General features: G+C 36.4%; 1 protein-coding gene across 2 annotated transcripts in view; it reads right to left on the bottom strand.

Moving 5' to 3' along the window:
- Positions 1-7,954: 7,954 nt before the first annotated feature.
- The window catches only part of NRIP1 (nuclear receptor interacting protein 1), a 95,967-nt gene continuing 83,291 nt past the window's right edge, over positions 7,955-20,630 (bottom strand). For both annotated transcript variants that reach the window (XM_080830367.1, XM_080830368.1), the window contains one exon: positions 7,955-13,054. In XM_080830367.1, coding sequence (XP_080686493.1) covers positions 9,232-12,702 — 3,471 coding nt within the window. In that variant the 5' untranslated portion in view covers positions 12,703-13,054 and the 3' untranslated portion in view covers positions 7,955-9,231. The remainder of the gene's footprint in view (positions 13,055-20,630) is intronic.

Here is a 20,630-nt window from a genome sequence, read left to right as displayed (position 1 = left end):
AGTCCAAGGGAGCCCTGTTCAAGCCAACATCCTAGGGTGCTGGTGCTGAAAGAAATTAAAGCCTGCAATATATGAAAACACACCCCATGTTCATGGACGGAAGGGATTAATCTTGCTAAGATAATATTCTCCCAAAGTTGATGTACAAATTGAATGCAATCCAAATTCCACCAATCATTTTAGCAGAAATTGACAGTCTTACTCTAAAATTCGGATATGTAAATTTACAAAACCAATGAGAGCCAAAACAATGTTGAAAAAGAAGAACAAATTTGGAGAACTCATACTTGCTTCAAAAATGACCACAAAGCTACAGTAATCAAGATGGTGTGTTACATAGGATAATCATATAAATCAATGGAATAGAATTGAGAGTCTAGAAATTAACCCTCACATTTACAGTCAATTAACTTTATACTGTAACGATGTGCCTATGTGGCTGTGTTCAAACCAAATTTTAGTTGGTTGTCCATTTTCTTTTTGAAGAGTGACTATAGCAACAAAGATCGTAGCACAATTATTCATAATAGCTAAAAAGGAAAACAACCCAAATGTCCAATAACTGATAAATAGATAAAATGTGGCATGTATAAAATGGGAAATTATTCAGCAATAAAAAAATACTGCTATACTGATACATGGAACAACATGGATAAACCTTGAAAACATTAAGCTAAGTGAAGGAAGCCATTCACAAAAGATCATATATGGTTCTATTTATATGAAATGTCCAGAATATAAAAAAATCTACAGAGACAGAAACTAGATTTAGCAGTTAATCTAACACAATGGGAAGAAATGGAGTTTCTTTTGGTGGGGGGGTGAGGAAAATGTGTCTAGAGATTATAGTGGCTATACATATACTAAAAATCATTGAATTATATACTTCAGATTGGTCTATTACACAGTATGTGATTGTACAGTATGTATTTATTATATTTTAGAAAGAGAGAGTGAGAAAGATTGAGAAAGCAATCTGATAAGTATAAGAATCGGATGCTCTGGCCTATATCCCTGCTTGAGTGAGTTCACTTGCTGATCACAAGGAGCTCTAAGTTCTCTATGATCCCATTCACCTACTGGCATCAATGTCATCATTATTTTAGGAAGTTATGCTTTGACTATTGCAAGAGCCTGGCTTCTTGGAACCTTCCTCAGATGATTATCAGTCACAATTTGGAGGAAAAGAAAATCCTGGAGTGTACAATGTGATCGCTTCATCCTTAATACTCTTCTGTTAATCTGTAAGGCCATTTGGACATACAACAAGCATGATTTCAACTGAGACCTTATTTCTTCTCTTGGGGCTGGGAACAGGCAATGTAGTTTTTCTGAATAAAATGCAATAATTAAAAATTAAAATGTTTATTATGTTAATTTTATATCTGAATAAAAGGAAATTACATGCATCTGCCCAGTTCCACACATGGGAGATGAAGTTCTGCTTTCACATCAATATAACACACTTTTATTCAGCACCTAACAAATCACTGAACGTATGTATTACTTTTCCAATACTCTTAAACCTAGTGATTTGGTCTTATACCTAAGTTGACACCATCAAAGCCCTCTGATATATGAATGTTAATTTGGGTGGCCTAGTTCATATGTGGCCATGGCTTCTTGCATTTCCACACCATAGGGACCCAGACTGCCTTGAGAACCAGAAATAGCTTAATGCTAATTCCAGCTCCTTCCCTGGTGAGGGTCTCAGCATCAAGGAGTCAGTTGTACCATACTCCCCAAGACAACATGTTCTGCCTGGCTTTGATTTTGTAGAGTTCGGACAAATGTAGCCCTCCGGAACATAAACACATTCATGACTGGCAGGAGAAGCCATGAATTCTTGCCTTAGGCCTATCTCAGCAGAGCAGTGCTTGGAAGGGGTGAGAGCTTCTTTGCTACAAGGCAAAACTTCTAAGATGCTCCCTGTTATTTGGAGGAAGATATGGTAGGACAGGTTATTAGACTTTTACTGGTCAAACCCCCAATTTCCATTCTGCTTTCAAGAACCAGTTCCTTGTATCAGGAATTTCTTAGCAGGTCACATTTCTGTGGATTAGAGAAGGCAGAAGGGAGAATACATGGGTTGGACCACAGAGATCACGAGCTCTGGGGCTAGAGGTGGCTGAGGAGGCTGGACATTGTTTCAGGGAAATGGACCCGTCCCTACATAAATAACTTTGTTCAAGTCGCAGACTGGTGCGTGGGGGGGCAGGGGCGGCCTTTCATTTTTTTTGTGTATGGCAAAAAAAATGTATTTGTGTATTTCATTCGCTTTCTGACGAGGTATACCTTTATTGAATTAGCTGTTTTTTTTTTTAATATTTTTTAGAAGATTTTTTATTTATTTATTTGACAGACAGAGATCACAAGTAGGCAGAGAGGCAGGCAGAGAGAGAGGAGGAAGCAGGATCCCTGTCGAGCAGAGAGCCCGATGCGGGACTCGATCCCAGGACCCTGGGATCATGACCTGAGCCGAAAGCAGAGGCTTTAACCCACTGAGCCACCCAGGTTCCCGAATTAGCTGTTTTGTATCAGGATTTGAACTTGCTACCGAATGTAAGACTTAGAAGACACATTTCTTGCCTTTGGAAGAATACAAAGCATGTTGGCAAGTACTCTAATGATTGAAACAAAGGAGGGCCACACAAAGCATTATGGGATTACAGAGGCCTGAAGGGGCTCTGCCCTAGAGGAATCGCAGACGAAGGGCTTCTTTGATGAGGTAATATTTCTTAAGTTTTAAAGACAAGTATAAGTTTATAAAGCTGGGGGTGGGGATGAAAGGGCAAAGGAAGGAGGTATTTCAGGCAATGTTATATGATTGAAAGGCGCTGATGCCAAGAAGGCAGATGTGCTCCCTAAATACCAAATTCTTCTTGGGAAGGTATGAACATCGGAATGTTCTGTGATGATGGGCAGAAAGGTGTTAGCTGGTGGGAGAAGGAGCTAAGAATGGGAAAATGCAGGCAGGGCCAGAAGTCAGAAGGCACGCTACCAGATGGAACAGGGCTGACTGGCACATCCAGTGGGGTGCTGACAGTCTTAAAAGGATTCTCAGCTGGATTGTAAGATTAGCTATAATGGCTGCCACAGGCAATCCTTTCAGTCTTTAGAGAAACCTGCGGTTTTCTAAGAAAACCATCTAACTATTGTATCCTTAAAATATTTCATGTTAATTAGCTAAGAGAAAATAAAATCTCCGTGTATTCACACTTCGGCTCTCCTCTGTGGTCCAGCTGGTGGTTTTAGAAAAATATAGGCTACGGGCATCCACCCGGGAGAGGCCACTTCCTTTTCCAGAAGTGATTTCACAGGGGGATGCTGGATCAGCAAATATGAGTACAACACACAGTCCGAAATGATCATAGACTTTTCTCAAAATTTAGAGCACCTACCAATGAAACTTGGTAAAAGCAAAGACTGGAAAACAGAATTTGTCTAGGTATCTGAGTCACTGAAAAGGCTGTAGGACTGCTTGGAATGACTCAAAAATCCTCTTGCTCTGACTGCAGAAATACACTATTTTAAAAACTGTTTTTTTTTTTTTTTTTAAGAAAAAAAGAAGAAAAAGAAAATTAAATAAAACCCGGGTTTATATAGTTATTGTCAGACACTCAGAGGAGCTCTCGAGTACAGCAGCACTCTCTCAGGACTGATTTATAAGTTTTCATTTATTTATTTACTTGTTTATTTATAAGTTTATAAGATTCAGATTTTATTTCCAATTATTCTGCTAAAACTAAAGAATACATTAATTCTGGTTTTTCAGAGGAGTCTTTAACTTACCGAGGAAGATGCATCTTTAAAATGTTGTAAATATTACTTTACCAACCATTGAGAGAAACGTAGTTCATGCTAAATGATACCAATAGCTCCCTCCACCAGCCCTTATGAGGTGCATGTTCGATACCTCTCTTAGCTTCATGGAATAAACACAAAGTGACATGCTTAATAATAAACATTTAAAACCTACTTTAATATATATTAAAGTAGTATACTTTAGTAGTATATATAAAGTAGTATAGTAGTATATAGTATATAGTAGTATATATAAAGTAGTATACTTTAGTAGTATATATTTATAAATATATATAATATATAATATATATATAAATATAAATATATATAAAACCAAATAGGACACAGTTCAGTGATATCAGTGGTGGAAAAAATTCTGATTATTAAAGACTCTTCATATTTAAGTCATGGGCTCTATCTTGTAGTCAAGAATTAGTAACTAGTTCTCTTCTTAAAAATCCCTTTGGGGTGCCTGGCTGGCCTAGTTGGAAGAGCATGCAGACTCTTGATCTTGGGGCTGTTGAGTTCAAGCCCCACGCTTGGTGTAGAGATTAAATAAACAAACTAAAAAAAAAAAAAAAAAATCCCTTACTAGGCAATTAATTACTCAGTGCACTTATTATGCATTTCAGAATATAAATCAATAAACAGGGCTATACTTCTAATGATGGTATCTATACGTTACAGCAAAGTATAACTTCAGTGTTTTGATGATGTAGAATAGCTGAATGTATTTCTGCTACTTGGTTGTTTTTCAGAAAAGGCTTATAGGGGCGCCTGGGTGGCTCAGTGGGTTAAAGCCTCTGCCTTCGGCTCAGGTCATGATCCCAGGGCCTGAGATCGAGCCCCAAATCGGGCTCTCTGCTCAGCAGGGAGCCTGCTTCCCTTCCTCTCTCTCTGCCTGCCTCTCTGCCTACCTGTGATCTCCGTCTGTCCAATAAATAAAATATAAAAAAAAAAGAAAAAAGAAAAAAAAAAAGAAAAGGCTTATAGACCTGTTAGGAGAGTAGCTGCAACATTTTCACTGTTGTAACAGACTTATTTTAGTGCCAGAAAATAGACACTCATTTTGGGAAAATGTCTTCCTCCTAAATTATCATTAATAATACTCATGCAAAAATAAAAGTTCCCAGGCCATCGGTTCACAGGAATTTTTTCCTAAATAAATTGGTCTACCTAACTTATTACATACTTTGCTTATCATTGTCAACTAGTCATTACCTATATACATACGGTATATATTTACATATGGATGCCTGGGCACACATATATATCCATTGTTTTGGAAGATGACTGAAGACATTTATTTATTTATTTAAATATTTATGTAGTTTGAGAGAAAGAAAAAGAGAGAGAGAGAGAGAGAGATCAAGCAGGCAGGGGAGGGGCATAGGTTGAGGGATAGAATCTGGAGCAGAGTCCCGGCCAAGCAGAGAGACCCACAGGGGACTCGATCCCATGACCCTGAGGATCATGACCTGAGCTGAAATCAACAGTCGGACACTTAACAGGCTGATCCACCCAGGCACCCTGACCTTTTTTTTTTTTTCAATTTAAAGTGAACATAACACTCATTGAAAATTGGACAAAACCCAATAAAATCTTATTTTAAAACAAATGTTTATCAAATCTTTATTTCTGAACACTTTACAAATTCTTCCGCATTTTGAAAATCTACAGTGATCATTGAGTTACACACCAAACAACAGAATCGAGGCAAGGTAGGCTGCCTGCCTCTTTGAGCTACACTTCAATTGCCCTGCCTCTAGGTACATTAACTCACTGGCCATCTTCTTCTTTTTCTTTCTGAGAAGGGTAAAGTATCCTTGAAGACTTGCTACTTTCGTGACCAGAGAGTTTTATATTTATGGAAAACCTAAAAACCAGAGAAAGCCCACAAAATAACAGTCATTTGAAACCAAAGACAATGCATTTTTTTTTTCTCATTTATTCAAATTCACTGCAGGAAGTAAACACTAAAAGATTAAAAAACAAAACAAAAAAATTCACACTGCAGTATGTACAGTTCCATGACATCACATGAAGAAATTAAATTTCTAATAAAAATGACAAATTATATTACTAAGCAGATCACATCAAAATTGGTTGTGTAAACCCCAGAATTCATCTCATGAATGGTAATGTGCCTGTATTCCAGCATACTGGGATACTCCTGGTATAACAGTACATTTCCAATGGGATTAAAAAATTCATGAAAGTAGTTGTGTGAACTCGTCATGTTGAAAAGTGGTTGACTTGATTTGAAAAAGTTTTAAGACCCTTGGATTCAAAGCACATTCTTCCACAAAGCTTAAACCACAGAAGTCATATCCAAAAATGGAATACTGTCATGTTGGGATGAACATCTGATCTGACTTGTTAAGACATTTTGCCAAATGCACAGATGCACAGGGTCCCCCATGCATTTTTTCATGCAGCAGGTAATCACAACTTAAATAAAAGGTTTATTCTATACATTTGTCCAGACTTGCAACTGTATACATACATGCACAATTTTTAAACCTGTCTGATTATATTTACACTTATACATGGAATATACAGAAACCAAAGAGATTAAAAGGCTTTTCTGTTGCATTAGAACAATACAAAATATGTATTTTTCATTAAGGAAATCACTATTTACATCACCTTTAAAAACTGATTTTAACATCTTCGTGTAACAAGTCGATATATATATATATACATGTTATATATATATATATATATATATATATATATAAAATATATACTCTCACCAGTTTACTCTTCTGTAACATGTACCAGAGAATAAACAGGTAATGCTACCTTACTGTTGTCAATGAGAGCTGTAGTACCCTTTCACAAATGACTTCATTGGGAAGAAATTATCTAGATATCTAAAATAGTCCTTGAAAATGTGTATATGTGCATCCTTGTATCTACATATGCATAAACAAAGTGAATTTATGGATGTGTGCCCTTTCTCACTGTTGTTCTTTAAGATCACCCTAAATTCAAATTGGGGACATTCTCTAGTAAATCAGAACATCATTTTTCTGGTCATGTTTAGCTACGTATTATATATCCTCATTCCTTTAACTGTGAACGACGACAACAACAACAAAAACAACCAACCAACCAAAGGAACAAAAATATAGCAATGCTGGCCCTCGATGTTCATTCCCCTGACCTAAATTTCCCTCCCTTGTGAAAGCCCATTTTCCTCCGACCAAAGGGGAATACCAACAATTTGTCTAGCATACCTCTAAGGCTCCAGACCTTTCATAATGTAGCAGGAAAAAAAAGACTTGCTTGAAAGCTTATTTATATGATGTAGACAATAAGATTGTCAATATGGGATGGAGTAGAATATATTCACTGGCCAGTGGGATTTTCACTTCAGAATAAGTGTATGCCTTCTTCTCTCCATGATGTAGCATAATACTCACTCCTGACTATTGTTTTATAATATATCCAGTAACTATTTACAAATCATTTTGAGAAAAAATAATCATTTAGGGTTTTAATTCATATTAGGAAATAACGCCCATTTTTAATATAAAAATCTTAGAAACAACTTCAAGTAGAACAACTTCAAATAGATTTCCTTCTAATTAATAGTTGATTATATAACAATTTTTTGATAGGTCAGTTGCAAACCTGGTTCACTTTTAAAAACAAAAATATTATCTGGTGAGTGAATTGTGGACCATGAAAGCTGAACTTAAATATATAGACTTGTTTCAAAATCAAAACCCCATGTGGCTCAATAATAAGTTCTTCCAAGATAATATCAATGTTTACTTCTAATTGCAATTTTAAAATAATAGGTCCAATGGAGTGATCGTGTACAACTCTGTCATGTCTATGTGCCCTTTGTACTTCTCTGTTTAGTCAATCTGAGTTTAGTGCCTTCCTTGGGTTTGAAATGTTTTCATCTTTATCAGCAGTGATCTTAGGACAATGATTTTAATAGAAACTAAGGATGTATTCAGGAGAAGTTTCCAAACCATCCTGGAATCACCTGAGTTTGGTAAGTGGCCCTGTTATACCATCCCTAAGGCTAATTAAGTAGATGTTACTCATTAGAACACATAAATAATCACAGATTTTCCTGAGATTTGAGCCAGATATGAAAGTTGTCCCCTCCACCCAATTTTTTTTTGTCGTAAAAAGTATTTCGAACCCGATTTTCCAAAGACAGAACGGTTATATATGAACTACAATATTGCAAATTTTGAGTTGATGTATAACTGTACTGGGGAAAATATAGGCATCAAATAGTTGTTTTTTTTTTTTTTTTCCTTTTTTTTTTTTTACAATCCTGTGTTCTGAGAAAAGTCATAAGCAATGGTTCTCAGACTTCAGCGTGCAGAAGAAACATCTAGGGAGAGTGTTAAGATGCAGGTGGGAGATTCCCAGGTCCACTTAGCAGAGCTTCTTGATCTGTAGATCTGAGATGCTGCCTAGGAATCTGCATTTTAAAACAAGGGCTCCAGATGATTCTAATGCAGGTGGTCTGAGTCCAGCTTTTAAGAAACCCTGGTCGTAAGACTCACAGGTACCACAGAAATGGTGAGAAGTAACTTTTATAAGAGATGGTGAAAACTGTCCAAAGAAAAGCCATTTTGCTTCTGTTAAAAACAACTTCTTATATATTCACCTGTTCAGGAAACCACCTGAAGGTAAATGGTTAACTTTCCTAATTCTGTAAAAGGAGGAATATTAATTTAGTAAAGTAGCTAAAATACAAAAATGGAAATCTGCCTTTTTTGAAGGATCTATCAAACTCCCATCAATTGTAATCAATTTTTACTAAGTAGTACAAGGTTTAAAGAAATAGATATTGAAAAGGACTGGGGTGGGGCAGACACATTGGGAACCACAAAACCCCTTCCAAGAGTTAAAAATAAATATGTTTTTTTAGCAAAAGTGAAAAATGTAAGCATATTTTTTTCTAATTTGTTTCTGAATCAGATAATGAGAAGTGAATAAGGTTTTTTTACTCAATAATTAACATTTCAAGAGTTATTTAACAATTTGGATTTAAAAACAAATGTGTTATGCAGGCTGACTTCTGAAAAGCAAAATAAAGTACCCTAATAAAGGCAGCACAATGCATTAATCCACTATGGATGGAGATTTACATTTTCATTTATGCCTGTTATCTGATTATAAAAGAATTTCATTCATAGGCTACTCACAGTTGTTGTCTGATGCATACAGAGTGTTAAACAACCAATCGCTAGTTCAGTAGTTTCCTCATGACATCTAACGTAAAGCAAAAAGCAGTATGCATATTTAAACATCACCAGTAACCAATACTTTTCAAAATGAAAAAAGTTTCAATTATACCATGCTTTTCTCAAATCATGCTCTTATTTATACAGATCGCAAGTTCATACTAAGCAGTTTTAAAAAGATCCGAAGCTGGATGGCAGGTACGTTTTATTCTGATTCTTTTTTTATTGTTAGCACGTTTCCCAGAAGTCCATAAACTTCTCCGTTGGCGCTGTGCGGACAAGAGGCGTTACTCCCCATATGGCTATTATATGGGCTTCTTAGATTAAAGAAAGAAGCTTTAGTTTCTGCGGCGGGAAGTAACTCTTCTTTGACTGTAACCTGTGAGACACTTTCGGCAGACGCAGGCTCCCTCCAAATGTCCTTGTCCTGCGTTTCTCGACTGGTAACAGCACTGCCTCCCTTCTGAAGCATGTAATACAGTATCGGGTTAGTTTTGGTCAGCCTGGGACAGTCTTTCTCATACTCATTCTTATCCGCATCTGTGATAACCCACTTAATGGGTCCCTTCTCACCGGTCACGGAACACCCGTTCAAAAGCCCAGATTCCGGTCTAGACCCTGCACAGCCCAAGTGCTCGGGGAAAGGGGGACTCATGGGAGCTTTCGCTACTCCTGGGTACGGAAATGTCCTGCTATCCATGCAGCCGCCGGGCTGAGGGGAACCGTACATCAGTCCGTTTAGAGAAGAAATGCTGAATTCAGGTTTGCTATTGGTCACGTTATTTTTGTGTCCTTTCTTTTTACTCTCGACGACAGAGTTACTCCTGTGCTGGGACAGATCTCTTACACAGTTTTCTGAGAGAAGCAGCTGCTTCAGGACATTGAAGCTTTTGCTCTCCCTGGCCCAACTCCTATGTTCACTTTCGGGGGCCGCACCATGACTGGCAGGGTACTTAAGTTCAAGATCATTTTTGCTCAATTTCAGCTCTTGCTGGTTAAGCAAGGACCCATACAGTCCTTCCGCAGCACTGTGACTGTTTGCCGCGTCGACGATGTTATTTTTCATCTTCTTAAATGGGTTTTCTAAAGGCTCAGTATAAAGCTTCCTTTTCTTAGGGACCATGCAAAGGTTCTTGGATTCTAGAATTGTCAGTTCACTGTTTCTGTGACTGTTGTCCACATCTTCCGCCAGGTAACTCTCTTGATTCTGTCTTAGCAGTCGACTCAACAGACCGTTCTTTGAGAAAGAAAAATCCTGAGGTGAAACGGGCTCCGATTTCAAGTCCTCGGACACGGGTAAGGCAGCTGCGCTTCTCTGCATGGGGGGCGCCAGACCCAAGAATGGGGCCCCCTTGGCGTCATGGGTCAAGTGCACATTTGAGTTGTGAGTATGTAAGTCATCGCAAGGCTCAGATTTGATTTTGACCATCAGTATTTGTTCACTTAAAGCTCTATCTGCGTGTTCCTGAGTACTTTCGTCTCTTACAGAAATCTTCTCTCTCTTTTCACTCTTCCCTTTGTTGGGGTTTCCCAGGAGCAGCTGGAGGACGGTGCGCCTTTCAAGCAGATTTTCTATTTCAGAACCAGAAAGTCCTGATTCGGGACCTGTTGCTTGGCTGCTCAACGCCTTGTTTTCCTCCACTGTGTTTGTTTTATTTGCCAGCAGAGGACTGTTTAATCTGTCAACCATGCCCACGGGTCTATCTGTGTTTACACTTAGCAGCTGCCTGCTGGGTCTCTGCTCTTCTCCTGAGGTGGACTGCATTCCACACTGAGCTAAGTTCTGTAACAGTTTACTGGCACTGAAAGTTGCGGAGTTTTGCGCGCCTTCATTCTGGACGGGTTTCTCTCCGTGCGACTCTTTGCTCTTCGTCAGGTCCATCAAGTGGCTGGATGCGGCATTTGCTGGCTTTTCAGACTGCGAGCCGCAGGCATAGGGTGGGGAATTCCATTTGATGACCAGAGAGTGTTGGGAGAGATTGATGGGAGACTCTGGTTTTGTGGAGCCGAGTAATGGAGGAGTGCTCACGGGGGTAGTCCTGTTTGCACTGGGGCTTTCGATGACCGAAGTCCTCGTGTAATTCTGAGGACTGAACTTGGGCACATCGCTGGGTACTTCCTGAGGACTGCTGTTTCTTTCTACGTTTTCTTCATTCTTATGGCCAAGGAGCAACTGAAGAAGTGTTACTTTCTGGTGTGAATTTAGCTTAGAATTCCTTGAGGTATCTTGATCTTCTTTGATATCTACGGTGGCGGGGACTTTGGGATCCCAGGTATTTAGCAAGGACTGAGTTAAATTATCGAGAGAAACAGGCTGGTCAGGTTCCGGTTTCTCAATTCGGTGTTTGCACGACAAGTCTATGGGCACACAGTTGGAATAAGAACTTTCATCGCCACTGCTGTCATCTGTAAAACTAGGGTTGTTATCGGAGTACTCATCGATAGTTGTGGGCGTACTACTATCCTCGAAGATGCTTCCTCTCTCACTATGGTGATGTCCGTTCATTGGCTTTGGTATGGTCTGGCTTTTAAGAAGATGTAATAGCAAACTGTTACTAGCAGCTTGTTTGATATTGTTTCTTTCCAGTGAGTTCTTATAGCCTGCATTTTTGGGGGAAGAAGGAACGACACCCATTGGATTTTGGAAGGCCGTATTTTTGCTCGCCATTAGCTTGCTCGACGATGTTCTTGCCTGACCATTGAGATGGCTCGACATTCCTTTCGAGAGCTGGAAACTGCCAACATCCTTCTGGCCGTTTTCTTGTAATCTGGCCATGGCGGCAAGTCTTTCACTTGCTGCTTGATTTGCATTTTGTGTTTTTAAAGCATGTTCCCGAGAATACTGCTGCAAATGGGCTTCACTTGAAAGGAGTAACGCTAACTGGCTACAAGCAACACTAGGTTTGGGTGAAGTGGCCGGACTAGCCCTTTTTTCCACCATGCTTGCCACGGCCTGCAATCGGGCAGCACATGACAAAGGTTCACTCATGACCTTTGTCCCGCTTTGTCCAACATGATGTGGTGACTCCACAAACCTGTCTCTCATGAGGTTTTTAGTTACATCGGGAAGATTGGTATCAGGCTTTTGATCTTTAGCTTTACTTTTCTTCAACAAAGTTTTTAAGTGACTTGATGCAACACCGTAGCACCTTAAATCTTTCTCCACTTTTAAAGAATCATGACCGAGTGCGTATCCTTGCTCCTTGAGGCTCTGCCTAATTTGTTGCGACAGAGCAACGGTCTGCAGCCTAGAGCTGAATGACTGAAGCAAAGAGGCCAGTAATGTGCTATCTTGTTTGCCTTTAGGCACATTGTCAACCATGCCAGCTAGCAAAGCTTCCTTCTTCACGTTTAAATTTACGATGGAATCAGACAGCCTCTTCCGCTTCGCGGCATTCCAGTCCTCCGAAGACTGCAAGAGTCTGGCTTTTTTGAGATGCAGCATGCCAGATCCCTGATAGGACTGTGCATTGAGAACTGGACCATTACTTTGACAGGTGGGAAATGCATTACCAGAAATGTTAAAGTTCTGATCCTCTTCATTATGCCCAGCAGACTTTTTGTCAACGGCAGTACCTGATCCCTCTGCTGCCTGATGCATTAGTAATCCTTCTAGGTAAGTTAAAACAATAGAATCCTGGTGCACATCAGAGCCAAGCTCTTCTCCATGAGTCATGTTCAATAGAAGTGTTCACAAGAGCTTGGTTTCTATTCACGTTAAAGAATGGTTTTCTGGGGGTGAGTGAGATGTAACTTTAATAAGTGACTGCCAGTTTATCACCTTCCATAGTAATCAGGCAGAGATGCCCTGTGACATTCCAACCAGGATTTCCTCTGGCAACGACAAGGTGAAAGATAGGCAAATTCCGAAGGAGCCTGACCACAGGGCTGATCAACTCCTAAGCAAGAAGGAGCAGAAGAATTCCTCAATACATAGGTCTGCAGCAGCAAGCAGATAGAATCCTCAGCGAATATACTGCTTCTCCTTCTTCATCTTTTGTGTCCAATCAAATGCAAATAGCAGTGTTCTAGAAAAAGAAAAAAAATAAATAAAAAAGTTAAGAAGGGACAGAACTCGTGTTGTGCTATCGACAAGCAAAAGAATCTAGTATTTGAAAGTTTCTACATATGTGTGTGTAAAACATACTTACATATGTAAAACACAATGTACATACATATATATGCACTGTGGACACTTTGGTAACATATTTTGCCATTCCTATTAAACTGCAAATTGCCAGTGGAAATCCTATGAATCAATTCACATTACAAATCAATTAGAGAAAATACTTTGGCATTATGTAACTTTCTTCCAAAGCACACCAAAGTTTCTGAATTTTCATGAGCACTTTGCACAGAGTAATATGAATGCTAAGTCTCTTTTATAGTGATGTAGCTCTATAAGGGAGCTAGAATTAACCTTCTTATTTTACTGGGAGCTTATGAAGGAACAAAAGCAGAGGTGCAAAAAAGAAAAGAGATCATGTGACATGGACTCATCTGATGAGCTGGGTGTAGGGTTGAGTACTACTTCTGATAGCATCCTTGAAACATCACAAATTCCGTTAAGTAATTTGTAGGATTTCTGTTTTCAAAGAAAGGGAAGACTGACAAGTATAAGTATCTTACAGGCCTATGCAAAGTGTGACAGTCTCAGTCATATTCATAAACACTGAAGCATAATCAAAGCTTCGTTTTTACCATGACCTATTAAAAACAGAAGAGAGTGATTCTCTACATGCTCATCAAGTCTATCAGAGGTTTAATGTATCCGATTTAAATCTTCACTCATTTGCTCTATGTAAAAATTTTAATGTGAGGTCCATTCCTAGCAGATGAATAAGACAGACAGGTTATGGATGAACCTGTAATTCTAAATTTCTAGAATGTTCCTCATAGAAAATACTATTTTCCCCACCAATGCTATTTCTTTTTGTGTGACTTCATTATCAGTATAAATAAAGTATAAATAAACTATTATATGTGATTTGAAAAAAATTTTATAAGATTTTTAAAAATAAAAATCATTAATTTAGAAAAATGTGTCAAGGCACTTGTACCAATTTTTAGTTGAGAAAATGTGGTTACCATAATATGTATAAACATTACTAAGTGTATACAAGAGGTGATCACAGCACCCTGTAGAAAATGGGTAGGAAACAAATTTAGAATAGACTTGAAGAGAAGGTGAATAATTGCTTCCAGAAAATTCTAAGTCAATATGGTTATTTTTCATTAATTTTTTGGGAAAGAAAACATAAACAACAGCATTATGAAACAGGGAGGAAAGACCTTTTTTTAATAGGAAACCTGTTTTTTAATATGATGAATCTGTAAATCAAAGGCTGTATTTCCTGAGATGCTGCTTTAGGAGACACTCAGTGGCAATACCTACCATCGTGCTAGCAAAAAATGAAATGCCAAAGAAAGTAGGAATTCTGAGACTACTTAAGGCTTGAATTCACTCAGATCCTACTATTAAAAACTCTTCAGGGAAATGAGTGAGCCAAATTTTGTCTGATAACTTCCTTTTCTTTCCTTTAAATAACTGAAGCAGGAGAAATCATTAACAATCCTTCCTAGCATTCCCAAATCTTGCCTTTTCATATTTCCATAATAAAGAATACAACTTAATTGACAAATTTAGAAAAGAAACAACAGGAGGCAAGGTGACTGTATACGGTACAGCTCCCAGACTACAGATATTAGGATATAATGTAAAGTATTACCACCGCCTAATAAGTAAACTTCTTAAAGTTAAAATCATGTAGTTAGTATTATAGCCTGACCCATTTTCTTTTAGCAAAAAGACAACCACATTTCTTAAAGATTTTTTTTATTTATTTGAGATAGAGAGAGAGCACAAGCAGGGGGAGAAGCAGAGGAAGAGGGAGAAGCAGGCTCCCCACTGAGCAAGAAGCCTGATGCAGGACTCGATCCCAGGACCCTGAGATCATGATCTGAGCCAAAGGCAGACACTTAACCGACTGAGCCACCCAGGCGCCCCATCACATTATTTTTGAATCTTTGACATAGAGTTTGTTTGCTTTTTTATTTTATATACAGGTTACTTAAGAATGCTGCCAGATGCTTAACACATATATTCGGTTAAAAATAACTAAATGTCAACACACTATTAAGAATTAGGCTTCTTGAGAGATTGGTAAGCAATTTATTTTAAAACTGGAATATTTTACAAAATACTGTGATTCAATGGCCTATCCGTGGATCTACTTGCACGTCCATAATTTTGACAGTGATTTATTAGAGCCTGTGTCTATTTAAAGATACTCAACGGTCTCTTCACAAACACAATAAAGAAGAGACTTTACTTATATGGCATACACTTGCTAAGTGGTTTTGCAAAGGGAACAGGATTTTCCACAACATTTGGATTACAGGAGGTAAAAGACAACCAAGAACTTTGTAAAAGTAAAGAGGGGGCAGGAAAAAAAAGGTAGAAAAAAGTAACAAATGAACAAATGAAGGCCTCACAAGTTTTGTAACTCTCGTGAGATTCTGTAAAGAAAATTTTAGTTTAGAAACTAAAATATGTTATATTACTATACTATCTTTAAACATTAGGTTGGTAGATATGACAGGCAAAGCCAAGAAAGATTTAATGAACCCTAAAAATGCACATATATGAAGGAGAAAAAAATAAAACTTACCCAGTGATAGAGTAAAAGCTGACTGAATTGAAACTTAGTTGTCATTTTTATAAGGTGGTGCCACAGAACTTTTAGAAAAACTGATTTTAAAAAAGTTCAGTGTAACCTTTTATAATATATCAAGAGGTGATTTAATCTTCACTTTAGATTTATCATTCTAAATCAAAATCAGCTCTTTGTAATTTTAATGGATTTGCTTAACCCTCAGTATACCAAGAAAAATAGGTATCACCATTACCATCTAAGTGCAACAAACATTTTATTAATATTTAAGTCAATTGATAAATAGTTAATAAAGTAAGAATGAAGGGATAATATAAAAAAATCAGAATTTTAAGTAAGAATTTACACATTCTTAATTCCATATCTTCCTGGTTTTGAAAGATAATGGTAACTGACAGCTCATCAACTGTCATGCAAGAACCTGGAAACATCCTTTAAGTACCAACTCCAGATTGGTACATGTCTAAGGGGTAATAAGCTTTATCATCACCTCCAAGTCTTCTTTTTGTACTTGTATAATTCAAAATGTGTTACACTAGAGAACTCTGAAAGCTCATAATGACGCTGATGAGAGGACAGAAATCTTCCTTGTTTCATAATTGCAAAATACGTATTTTTTATTTTTAGACTTACTAACACCAATTATAATGACCAACCTAATGGATTATTTCATATCCATGTCATCTATTTTCTTCCAATCTCTTTTATTACAAACCAGCCTTCAATATTTGTCCACTTACAATCCTTTTCAAATAAATTTGGATGTACCAACATCATAAAAGAAGAATACTGTCATACTTCCTTTGAGCAAAACAGAACAGTTGAGGTTCTTATCACAAAATAGTGAGTGATGAAGCCCTTCTTCTTGAACTCAACTGACCAGATGAAATACTGTATTTCCTTTTTGTTTTTAGAACTATATTGTTGTGGGAACAATGTGAGGTAATAGGTATATTAACTAACTTTTTTATGGTAATCATTTTGCTATATATGTGCATGTCAATTCACCACACTGTAGACCTTAAACCTTCACAATGTTACATGTTAATTATACCTCAATAAACCTGGAAAAATATAAAAGAACTGTAACGTTGAACTATATTGTTCACTCACTGATTCCTGAGTTCGTGAAAAAATTCATTTAGGATGTTGTCATCTGAAGACCACAGTGAGAGATGTTGCTTATACAGTCAATGTCACCATCATCATTCATGTCTGGAGTACTACTAGTCATTCGCTTTGCAGTCATCCTCTGATTCATCTAATTGGAGCATCTTCCCAGGCCAACTTTCTTTTCTTTGACGTTATAGATGGAAAATGGAAAATGCTGAATTTTCCATTGTGTTTACTAAAGACTTAGAACAGGAAGACAACAAAGACAGTGTCTCCAGACTTTTTAAACATTCATGAAAAATGATACAGAATTAATGGACTACACAACAAGGAAACTGAAGATGATATAATGATGACTTATTTCACTACTGCATCATCATTCTAGGCACTTCCATTATTTTCTCTTGGCTTATTCTTTTTAGTCTTTATTTGGCACAGTTGGAAATAAATAATGAATTAATTCTCAAGATCAGAAAATGGCAAAATACTTAATGGTATGGGAAAATTAAGGTCACTAAGGTTCTGTAACATATCTTTGATTTGGCACATATAGTAATAGCAAGATAACTGTTCTTTTCCTATTAAAAACACATTGATTAAAATGTTAAAAGAAGAGTTAAAGGTATGCAATATAATCCTTCCTACTAGTTAGAAATAGTAAAAAAAAAAAAAAAAGTTTCAAAAACTAACATCAGATCCAAAGAACCCTGCTTGACGGTATATCGAGGGTTAATGCAGTTCATGGCAATTTAATAAAATTAAATAATTGATTTGCTGGTGTTAAATGTAATGTAAAATGTAAAACTACTTTATAACATTAAAATTATATACTGAATCTTCCTTTTATTAACTGAAAATTATTTAGAAGCATGCAAATCTTTTAAATTTTATAAAATTGACGTTTTACTGCTCTAGCTAGCATACGGTAAAAAAAAATTATTGTTAGATTTAAAAAAATAACCAAACTAAACTATTAAAGAAGTCCACGGAATCTTGACCATATGCACAAATCTCGGGAAAGATTCAAGTTTCAACACACAGGTTAGTTTAGTTAAATATCTATCTAGTAAAATGTGTGAATTCAGAGTGTAGTTTTTTAAAGCTACATTTTCTTTTTTTTAAGTACCTGAAAAATATGAAATTATGTTGAAGTCTAAGGCTTAGGCTTTTTTTTTTTTTTTAGAACTTTAATCAATAAGATAGTTGTAAATAATTTGCACGTTAACAGTTCCCAAATGGGTGTTATATTGATTCTTTGAAGTAGTTAAACTATTTTCATTGCAATGTGTTTTGCATTTTCTATTTGGAAATGGCTTATTAAGGAAAGGGAAAATCTACTGAATTTTTAAGCACTCTTTAAGATGGCAAAACAAATTTTTATTTGGATAAAGGAAAGATGAACCTAATAGAATTCTTGCATGTGGGACTACTTTTAATTGACAATAAATAAATAATGAGAAAGGTCTTTCTCCAGCTGTTTTTAAGGAAAGGATTCAGTATCTTACTTCTGATCAAATTCTCCATTAGAAACACATTTCAATGACTAAACACCTATGAAGTCACTTTGTATGGTATTTAAATTATGCCTAGTGAATACCTCATGACTTCCAATTGTTTCCATGAAATCTCTTCCACTTTCTTCTCCATTATCAAGTAATACCTGTTTAAGTACTGAATTTAAAAGTACTTCTCCAATACCACTCTAATGAGCATTTTAATTTTTGGCTCTGGTTCCTCAAAATTCAAAAGTAACTGAAAGTCTGCTTAAATGTGACATTCAAGAATAACTCCTATTGGACAATATTACCTAATTTCCACTGTAGATTATTTTGGGGATGCTTTTCACACAACAGGCTAAGAAAAATATTAAGATGTTTCACTAAGCATTTAAAGAAAAAATATCTGAGTACTAGGAAGATTCCAAAGTCCTTATTATTGAAACTTCTATTAAATCAATACAAACTGAGGTAAATAATTTAGAAAACTCTTGGTGTTCTCTAAGGTGATACTCTGAAAGAAAGTTTTAAAAGTTGAAAAGGGAACAAAAATCCAAGATTTTTATTTATTAAAATTTATCAAGAGGACATAACACCAAACATTTTCCAAATGTATGAGATTAAGCTTTCTAAACCAAGGGCCAATGAAACGTTATAATATATGAAACTCAACACTAAATTTCATAGCACAAGAAAGAAAAAATAAGATTTCAGATTGAGGGTCCTGGGGCTTCCTTAAGAAGTAAAGACTACAGTGAACCCCCTATTATAAATTAAAAATTAATTTTTACCCAAGTCAACAAAAACTGTAAATAAAAAAGGAGATATTGCCATTACTGATACCACAGAAATGAAAGGGATCATAAGAGGTTATTATCAACAACTATACTCCAACAAACTAGGCAACCTATAAGAAATGGAAAAACTTCTAGAAACATACAACTTAACAAGACTGAATCAGGAAAAAAATAGAAAATCTGAAGAGACAATTACTAGTAAGGAGATTGAATTAGTACTCAAAAATCTCCCAGTGAAGAAAAGCCCAGGACCAGATGGCTTCACTTGTGAGTTTCATTGAACTCTGAAGAAGAATTAACACCAATTTTTGTCATACCCTTCCAAAAAATGAAAGAGGAGGGCACGTTCCCAAACTCCCTTTATGAGGCCAGCATTATCTGGATAAAAAACCAGAAAAAGGACCCTACTAGAAAACAAAACTAAACCTAAAAAACTACAGGTCAATATCCTTGATGAATACAGATAAAAAAATTCTCAATAAATATTAGTAAACCAAATTTCGCAGCATATTAAAAGAAACATTTACCATGATCAAATGGGACTAATTCCTTAGATGCACAGATGATTTAACACCAGCAAATCAATTAATGTGACACATCATATTAATGGAATGAAAGAAAAGAATGATGATCATCTTACTAGATGCAAAAAAGCATTTGACAAAATTCAACATCTATTTGTGACAAAAACTCTTAACAAATTTGGCACAGAAGAAATATCTCAACATAATAAAAGCCATATATGACAAGCCCAGAGCTAACAACACACTCAATGGTGAAAAGTTGAAAGTTTTTGATCTTAGATCAGGAACAAGACAATGGTGTCCAGTCTTGCCACTACTATTAAATATGGTATTAGAAGTCCTAGCTAGAGCAATCAGGCAAGAAAAAGAAATGAAAGGTATCAGAATTAGAAATGAAGAAGCAAAAATTGTCTCTATTTGCAGATGAAATGATTTTATATATAGAAAATCCTAAAGACTCAACCAACCAAAAGTCTGTTAGATGTAATCAATAAATTCAGTAAGGCTGCAAGATACGAAATTAACATACAAAGATCAGTAGCATTTCTGTATATCAGCAACAAATTTTCTAAAAAGAAATTGATTCTATTTGCAGTAGCAGCAAAAATAAAATACTCAGAAATAAATTTAAGTGAATAATCTCTACTCTGAAAACTACAATGATGACAGCAAAGGAAAAAGACAAATGAATGAAAAGGTATCCTGTGTTCATGGATTGGAACAATTAATACTGTTACAATGTCACTTCTACCAAAAGCCACCTATAGAGTCAATGCAATCCCTATTGAGATTCCAATGGCTTCTTCTTTTTTTTTTTTTTTAAAGAAGTATAAAATAACACTTTTAAAATTTATATGGACCCACAAAAGACACCGAATAGCGGGGTGGGGGGAGCTAGAAAGAAGAATAAAGCCTGAGGCATCACACTTTCTGATTTCAAGCTATACTATAAGGTTACAACACCAAAATAGTATTAGTATAAAAACAGACGGATGGAACA

Source organism: Martes martes (assembly GCF_963455335.1).
Source record: "Martes martes genome assembly, chromosome: 1".
Taxonomy (NCBI): domain Eukaryota; kingdom Metazoa; phylum Chordata; class Mammalia; order Carnivora; family Mustelidae; genus Martes; species Martes martes.
Note: the sequence above shows the minus strand (reverse complement) of the source record. Positions and strands in the feature narration are given on the sequence as shown.